The following is a 9506-nucleotide window of genomic DNA, read 5'->3' as shown; positions in this document are numbered from 1 at the left end:
TTTTTTCAATTTCTTGCAAATACTGTGTCAATTGTTGTAACACCCCTTGTAGTACTTTCCAATGGTGAGTAAATCATTGTCAAAAGTAATTTATCTCATAGAAAATCTATTAATGGCTTAGATTCTTTATCTGCAAAATTTATATTGAAATCTACACTTCATATTATTGGAATAAGATGAAAATTTTTATTGAAATTTTAAATCAAGATAAAATTTGGAATGATAGCTCATTATGAAGAGATGAAATACTGGACATTTTCCTCAATCACAGTAACCCCAAATTCTAGATTTCAAGATATTTTAATTAAAATGTTCGACAACTCATTAACATTTCATTTCTGGCATTATCTTTTCCACTTTTCATCTCTATATCTTGGCGTAGCATAAAGATACAATTTTGAATTATAGTTCATTACAAAGATAATGAAATAAAAATGAATGAAATAACTCCATGTGCATTTCTATAAAACAAGTACTAACATTTTGATAAATTTAAAGTACTACTCTTCTTGATACCATGTTCTTTAAGAGCTTAACAAATAACATGTGAAATAAATAAATATGAACTATGGTATTATATTGATGTTCCAAAAATATTTAAAAAAAGATGAGCTATTTTTATTATTATTTATTTTGAATTTATCCTCAAAGATGGTTGAATATAAATTAAAACTATAAAATACAAAAATATGTTTTGATAAAAATATACCAAAGTCTGAGTCTGGTTGGACAGAGGTTCCATCAGCTGTACCACGATCAACCAAATCAGTTATTTCAGTTTCACTGTGAATCCATGGAGGTACCTAAAATAAGCGCAAATTATAAATTTAAATAATAAAAAGGTTTTTTTTTATAGTGATTAAGATATTGTATAACGTTGGTATTGCAATTTACCTTCAAGACAGATTGTTGATAACCCTGCCTGTCCCTCGAAACATGGATATGATCAGCTAATGGATGGCTGGGTCGAGGTCTTCCTTCCAGTTCTGAAAGTACACATAATACTTTGTACCTAGCTGCTTCAAGATATGTCAGCATTGACCTCATCTGGAACAGTATAATATAAAATATTATTTCGAAATTCAGTTATAAACTTGGTAGGTAAAATTATAAAACAATATTATACAATATATAAAGCTTACATGATGTAGTTTATCTTGAACATTTTGCTGAGAATCTTCAGAAGCAAAGGTAGGTGTTCTCTTTAATGCAACAGCAAGATTTTCTACACCTGCTTTCCCTCGCCTTTCTCGTTCTAAATCTGACCTTATGAGATCCAACAGCTTAACCAATGCCTTAAATACAAAAAGGACAATTTATACTTATCATATAAATTATTTTATGTAATTGTTTTTAAAAAACATATAATATTATTCAGAAAATATGTAACCAGTCCCTGTATCTGTCTAATTTAATCTGAACATTCAAATTCAGTCTTCCAGTTAATTATTTTGTCATACAAATGAGTAAATAATTTGAAGTTTTAAAAGAAACAGTATTTATTGTTTATAATTCATAATAAATGGTTTAGTATAACAATTAGGAGAACAAACATAATACAATCATCATTAAGAATACTCTTTAGCCCATTCCATGAATCAAAAGAAATCAGGTAAAACAAAAAGTGAGCTTCTTCTTGGGTGGCATTCTCTCTTTCAAGTAGCTGTACAGTGCTCACCTTGTTTGGTGCTGAAAGCTGTGGAATCCCTTAAAAGACATAATGCCACCCATCCTGCAGTTCACATGGTTTTGTTTACCCAATTTCCTTGCCACAAAGACCAGATTATAAATCAGTATTTTCTATTTCCTGCACTGTTAAGTAAAAGAAAAAAAACATGAATAAAGTACCTGCTTTCTCCTTTCACGGTTCATGGCTAATGTTGTGTGTTCTGGGTAAAAGTCTGGTAAAATTTGTTCTTGAGAAGGTTCAGTAGCAGATTTAAGGGTAATCACAGTCTCTAAATCCCTTGTGAGATCACAACCATTAATTGGTTCTGCTAGGCGATCGGTTATCTAAAAAATAAACTGGTAAGCATCAAACATGACAAGAAAAGGATAAAATAACTTCATTTAGTTTCAAAAGAGCGTTTTATATTTATGGCTAACATATACATACTTACATGAGTTATTTTAGGTCCTATGTGTGTGAAATGAGATAAATAAGAATTTGCTAAATCTTTCAAACCTCTTAATCTTTCTTCTTCAAGAACCTAAGAAAAGGAAATAGATGTTAGCATTCAAAATATAGTAGTTACTTGCTCCTAATAATTATTAAAGATAAGAAACATTAGGTATCAGGATTTTGACTGTTGGGTTTAACAGTGTTGGGATTTCAAACCACTGGATTTTAGATAGTCAAGATTTTGGCTGATGAGCTTTTGGATCTTGGAATTATATGGAAGGCACACACTAGAAAGAATTTGAGTATTATGAATATAATAAAAGCACTAATTTAAAAATACCTGAAAACAGTGACTCCCTCGAAGAACCGCTGATTCCCATTCCAACCTTGACCGTTCAGCACGTAGGCACACACTGTAGTATTCTATATCTGCTTTCTTAACACATTCTTCAGCTTTTTTTCTTTTGGTTTCCATCTGTAAGTAAAATGAAAAACTGTGAAATAAGAAATGTCATGCCAATATCAACTTAAACAATGATCTATCGATTATAATTCTCCACTTCTGAAAATATGCATATTTTTGTGATAATTCTGATAAAAAAAAGTTAATTAAATTACTAAGCAATGTTGAAACATATTAAGATATAAAAAAATAACTCAACTCCAGAACAATGGGAATAATCAGGTTCTATATTTTGCTTAGAAATTATCTAATTTCACTTCAATGAAAAAAAGTTTATATAAAGTGCAATGAAAGATGAATGAAATATACAATTTAAAAATCTGCTTGATCAATTAAATTTTAATATCATCCAAAAAAAGGTGGTTTGAATTTATATATAACAAAACTTTCCACGATTAATAGCTTCTTAACATAATAATTTTTCTTTTTAAAAATATATGATATATTTGCGAGATACCTTAGCTGTTTCCTTTTCAGGGGTAACTTTGGTAGGGATATGAAGTGAACTAGAACTTAGCCTTGTTCTTTGCTCACTTACTGAGTCCCGTAACTTCTCATTTTCCCTCGCACAGGTAAAGCTGTTTTTCTTTGCCTTAGTTTCTGCTGCTCTCCACTCAGCTAGGTTTTTCCCTGAAAAAAAAATTTACAATATAATTTAAAAAGAATAACAGAATAGATATTTCTAAAATTATTGTAGAGCAGGGGGTTTCTATTTTTTTTAAAAATCCTTCTTCACTATTGAAAACCCTTTATAATGAGGTGTAAATAGTTGATTACTGATTGGAGAAGATGATCGGGGGGTGCGGTCAGCAAACAAAACATAAATAAACAAAAAAGAAAATCCTTTATATTTGTGTTCCAAAAGTATAACATACAACCAAAATAAACTATTAATTTACCAATAAACATGAAGAAACATAATCTGATTGCTTTTTTCTGTGACGTTTAATCAATATAGGACAAATAAATAAATGATTTAAAAAAAAATTTAGTTTATGACATCTATGGTGTGGTTCAGAAAATACTATTGGATTCAATACCTGAAGTTTGTAATTCATAAATACAAAAAAAAAAAAACATTAATTATTTACATATCACTATTACTAATTGTCCATCCCAATTATTTTATATTATCCTGGATCTTGCAGTTGATAATGCATTAGGTATATCAAACTTAACTCAGAATACAAACAGGAATTGGTAAAAAATATTTATTGGTGTAAAATGTTTATTTACTTCCTTAAAATTTTCAATTAAAAACTTTAACAAAACTTTTATATACTGTTAGATAGATATTATCTGAATTTTAATTATTAGAATAAAAACCCACCACTTTTGTCGACAGCTGTTTCAACAGATTTCCTAATTCTGTGTTGTGATTCCACAAGCTGCTTCAGAGGCCGCACTACTTCTTCAGATAGCGAAGAAGCAAAGTTTCTGCAACAAATAAATTTGATTAACTAAATTAAATATACAGTATTTATAATCTTGTACTTAAATATTAAGACCAATTACTCATATAGAGGAGATTTATTTTATAAAGTTGGTACAAATATGAATAGAGATAGACAAATTACAGATAGGCTAAATATAAAAAATGGTTGCATTTCTTAGAATTATTTTATCATTAAACATTAAAGATAATGGGGATTTAACTCAACCTAACAGAATTATTAAAAGCAATGAATGGGCCAGAAAGTATTTGCTTCTCATAATTTTAGTTCTCGGAGTCTCTTTAAAATGAGGAACTCCAATGCTTTTCACCTGAACTTAGCCCATCCTACAAAGGAATTTTCACTTAACGACTGTCCTTAACAAGAACAAGCACATCAGGCACACTAGACAATGTACCAATGCTGCAAAGGAAACTCCCATTGATGACCATTAGTCAGTTCCAATCTTCCATACTTCCCCAGGTACTTCACCACATATCTTTGGTGATGTTAGCCCGATAGTGCCCTTAATACTCCTGAAGAAACAAGCATCACTGCTTCCAAACATCGCATAACGTATCTTTTATTTATGGGTCACAATCTGGAGAGGTTAAGTCCTGGAAACAAATATTGATTGACAATACTTATCTTCCCCTCCAGTTTGAGCAAGCAAGAGCTCACTAATTTGTCGACATTAGTATTTAATTTTGTCACTACTCCTTGATAAATACCAGCTCTTCCGAGAATGAACTTCATGAAATTTGATGGTATATTCTGCCCCCATTGTTTGGATGAGATACCAATTCTCAAGGGAGAGAGTTGTTGATTGCAGTTCCATATTCTTTATCATGATATCCTGACTTTTTTTTTAAATATATAGCCACAGCAATCTCCACAAGTATTCTTTGAACAGCATTTATAATTCTCTCTGCAGGATTCACATTCAAGTTCAAATAGATTCAGAAATAAAATGCTAATAAGTACCAGGAAAACTACAAAAGTTAAAATAAAAAATAATTTAAACGGAAAAATAAAATAACCCGTCTTAAGGTACGGAATGCTTGTGCATTTCTCCTTAAACATATAAGAGAAGTTGTTTATAAAATAATGAAACTTCGTATAGTAGTTGAGTGCCTTCCGCTAAACGCTATGACTCCATGCAAGTACATTCCTTCCCAACATCTGCGCGTTTCCACAGACAGTAAGCTCCTTTAAAACATAAAAAAATATACATTCACGTATTTTGAAAAGTATTGAGTTTCGTTCGGGTATGGAAGGCTCCAGGTTTCATAATTTATGGACAAACTCACAACAACCAATTACATGCAAGTAAATTTCGCCCCTTAGGATGGATGGGGTTATTTCGAGGTTTTTTTTTAATTAAATCATTTTTGTCAAAAGTTTTTTTCGTAATATAAGTATCAATTTGACCTACAGAGTACTTTTCTTAAAGAGCGAGGGAAATACAGGGGTATGGCTACAAAAATTTATAGGAGGGGGAGGAATCAAAATCTAGGAATAAAGGTACTTCAGATAGATATTTGTTCCTAAACATTATTGGAAAACTGAGCTCTCTAAATAGCTTTTATAATCAATTTCAAGTATAAAAATGTATTTGAAAAAGTTTTTACCATAATTTTAAAATAAGTTCTCCAATATCAAATTTCCATACTTTTTGGTTTTTTAAATTATTGGGGAGAATGACACCCATTCCGTACTCCTCCCTCTTCTCCGAATATTTTGGATTATATTCGAATACATTCTGTCCATTTTTTGACTTCAGAACTTATTTCCTGTGACCACCGAAATATAGAGCGAGTGTACTTAGTAGAATCGTTAACAATTCATACAACTAGGGTGTGAGAAAGTGGGAAGCTCCTCATCATGGTAATGGTTCATTGTTTCTAGTCCTTCTTCTGTGTCAGTGGGTCAGTGAGTGAGCAGTAGCTTATCCACCGAAGATTTTATCGGACTATCACCTTTAAAACCTATAGGAAAAGCAATGGAATGAGTATAAATTACAACTTTACTACTCTGGTAATGAGATATCTGACTGGGGTTACTTCTTGACAACACGTATTAGCTTTATTAGGTAATGTAATAACCCATCCAACAATGATTGTTTGATCCAGTTCTTTTTTTAAAATTTGTCTTAACCTTTTGTTTATTAAAAAGGAAAACCGGAAATAGTTTTAATGATTATCTTTAAAGATATTTACCAGAATTTTTGTTTTATTTCATTATCGTATTGTTTGAAACGATAAGTTTATATTATATTATATTTATAACATAAGTTTAGTACAATAATAACACAACATCTGGATGCCGTTTAACCGTTGTTGTTTTGAGGTTGCCGTGGATTAACAACGAAGTATCAGTATAATCCCACTAGTTGGCAATAGTCTATCCAACAAGGTCAAGAGATAAGTTGGATCTGGTACCTTATTATTTAATTTGGCCATGGCGATCTCGATAGCGCTGTCAACCAGAAGTTCTTTGTCCGTCTCGTTTGGAGAAGATTGAAATTACGGCATTTTATTAATCAACTTTTGAGATAACCAGTTTGTTTTTTATTGCTTCTCAAGTTAGAAATGTGCGTTGAATCAAACCAATACAGTTGAAGAGACATGTGAACTAAAGAAAAAATTGGAAGAAGATAGTTGACCGTATGAAGTAGATTATAGGAAGAGAGTCCGGGTGGCAGTCAATAAAGGAATCGAAATAGTAAAAGAAAACTATAAACTATTTATTGTTATGATCTCATTGAAATTTATATAATAACTTGACTTTAGTAGGAAAAGAATATTAACGGACCAGTTAATCAGTTGTACAACTAGTTATTATTATTTTTTTATCTTTTATACTAATTGAATATGTTTGAAAGAAAAATTATTTTTGTTTAATTTTAAGGTTTTTGCTTATTAATGATCTTTTATTTTTATAATGTATTACTAGACCAATTGTTGTGTAAAGAGATGATCTGGTTGGAATAACGCTCGATAGTCAGATTTTTTACTCAATTAAGGTACCCATTTCATTAGGCTGGGTGGACTCCGAAGGGCTCCTGAACCCACAGGGTTGACTCACGGCTATAGTGAAACAGAAGATAATTATCTGCCATAGCCGGATGCGAACCCGTGTACTTGAAGTTAGTAGCGCAATGCCTTACACCTTACAACTGAGCCCCCCATTCTCACAAATTATTCCTCTAATTATTTAAATTTAAATTTTACTTTTCTCTTTTAATAAACATTTTTATATATTTATTTTCATTATTTTTAACACTATTGTCAAGTGCTCAAATTACCAGCATTATTTCAAACGGGGTCTGAGATTTATATTCGTGTTTTTATAACATAGCTCACCCCAACTACATAGTATTTAACATAAAATCCTAACTTTTTTTTTCAGGTGTGGCACTATCAAAGTAAAGAAAGCATCGATATGATGATTATGAAAGAGATTTATTAGTAAAATATATTTATGAAAAACACTTTTAATAATCATAAAGACCTTGAGAAAGGCTGTTAAAACTTTTAATTTGTTACTTTCCTCCACATTGCCTTCGACAACTGCGCAGAAAAGGTGTTATCTCTCGGCATGTGGATCCGTTAAGGTAGCGCAGAGTGCTTCCGTACGGTATTCAGTTCAGTTTATCTCTCCTAGAGCATCGCTTCCTAGAGCACTTTCTTTACTTAAATAGGGGTTTAGTTAGTGTACCGGTGAGTGGTTTACGTGCCTCTCGCTACGAGAAAGCGGATTATGATCCCTAGCGATGAAACATATATTCATTAAATTAGTGCAAAGAAGACAAAAGTTATTTATAGACCATTGTACGATTCAAAAACAAAGCTTGACATATCTTCAATAGCACTAAATGAACTACCAATCAACGTTCGCCAAAAATCAGGCGTCGTCAAGACAGTAAACATTCCATAAATAGCAAACAAAACATCCCAGGCAGTACATCTCCCGACAAATTCCTCATTTAGGAGAATAAAAACTTAGCTATCTCCACCTGAAAAAACATTTGTTTGGGCGCCATTTTCTTTATGTTTTTGCATACTAAATCTAATAAAATCATTTAGATATAAAATATTGAACTTGGAATCAAAGCTCAGATTGATTGCAAATGTTAAAAGTTACTATTTTAATAAAAAATGAAACTTTGCCTAATTATCTGAACGCAATAAATTGCATAAAATTTCTTAAATGATAAGGTATTATGTACCATTGGATACAAAAAGAAATACAAAACATTTGAATAGAACTAGATTTTAACTAAGTTTGTTTCTCAATGGAAAACATATACTTATTAGGAGTAAAATACAAATTTCTCATTATACAATTAATTAATTTTTTTTTCTATAATCTTTATTCTCGGAATAAGTCCCGTAAGAACAAAAACAGTGCAAATCAATAATTGCTCATGTTCAGCGTATAGCTTTCGTATATAAAGTAGTTCTATTTCTAATGATCAGATTGTTTTATATAAATTTTACTTCCAGAAGAGGAGATTAAAGAAGGTGGAGAAATATCTGATGTTTGAAGGAAGTTAGGGAAGAGGGGTATGATAGTACCTATTTGAAATCGAGCAATGTCAGTTTCATAAATAATTACTAAAATAAATTTTATCGATAAATCCAGATATTGACTTCTATAATCCTAGTATATGCTATTGGTCTTCGAACACTATTCTCTTCCAGTCGTTTCTATCGGCTGCAAGTCTTCTCAGATTCCGTCGCAGGTCTACCTCCAAGTCATCTATCTCTGGCTTGGTCTTCCTTGTTTATATATTGCAAGAGGAAGTATTGTTAATTATTTCCAACAATTGATATACCGTATGCATATGCATGTCTAATGATTGCGATCCTTCGGTTTTCTTTCCATATAGCTTTCTTCATGAAAATAACATCTAGTTCAACATACATCAGCATCACCATTGTCCTCATTGCATTGTATCAAGTAGCATTCAACATCATCATTATCAATATAATCTTAATAATTTATTAGTTTTCTTCAGGATCCACGTTTCGCTACTTTATGCGAAGTCAGATAATTGTACGATATATTTTTAACCAGGCTCTGTGGACGAGATTTGGAAACGGAATATCTTCTGGAGATCATGTAAGTCTTCCTTTTCCTTCTTTTCTAATGTTATTTTTTGCTACGAAAACTGATTTCAGATATTTAAATTGGTCCACATAATCGAAAGCCTGACCACTTGCTGCAACGTAAAGGTTCTTCGGCCTTTCACTTCGAAAAGGATAGGGATCTTTGGATATTTGGTCTTGTTGATATTTAAAAAAAATATTAAGTTAACTTTCAGCATCCTGGAATTCTTGGAACGCATCAGATAAATGTTGCGAGTGATCTGGCTGTGATAATGTATCCTCTGCATAATAGGCCATATGATTTTAAAGTCTGTTCGTTCTAGGTTTGTCCTGATAGCCCTCACAGTCATTTACACTCCTAAATTAAAAACGAT

General features: G+C 31.4%; 1 protein-coding gene across 4 annotated transcripts in view; it reads right to left on the bottom strand.

Annotated features, from left to right (window-relative positions):
* The window catches only part of Nost (Nostrin), a 108499-nt gene that overhangs the window by 3689 nt on the left and 95304 nt on the right, over positions 1 to 9506 (bottom strand). For all 4 annotated transcript variants that reach the window (XM_014417346.3, XM_014417348.2, XM_014417347.2 and 1 more), the window contains 8 exons: positions 3916 to 4022; positions 3043 to 3215; positions 2463 to 2597; positions 2121 to 2210; positions 1849 to 2013; positions 1143 to 1295; positions 895 to 1047; positions 710 to 803 (listed from right to left, as the gene is read on the bottom strand). In XM_014417346.3, the coding sequence (XP_014272832.2) occupies positions 710 to 803; positions 895 to 1047; positions 1143 to 1295; positions 1849 to 2013; positions 2121 to 2210; positions 2463 to 2597; positions 3043 to 3215; positions 3916 to 4022 (1070 nt within the window). The remainder of the gene's footprint in view (positions 1 to 709; positions 804 to 894; positions 1048 to 1142; positions 1296 to 1848; positions 2014 to 2120; positions 2211 to 2462; positions 2598 to 3042; positions 3216 to 3915; positions 4023 to 9506) is intronic.

This window comes from Halyomorpha halys, unplaced genomic scaffold, assembly GCF_000696795.3.
Source record: "Halyomorpha halys isolate HHAL.00 unplaced genomic scaffold, Hhal_1.1 Scaffold152.1, whole genome shotgun sequence".
Lineage (NCBI taxonomy): Eukaryota > Metazoa > Arthropoda > Insecta > Hemiptera > Pentatomidae > Halyomorpha > Halyomorpha halys.
Note: the sequence above shows the minus strand (reverse complement) of the source record. Positions and strands in the feature narration are given on the sequence as shown.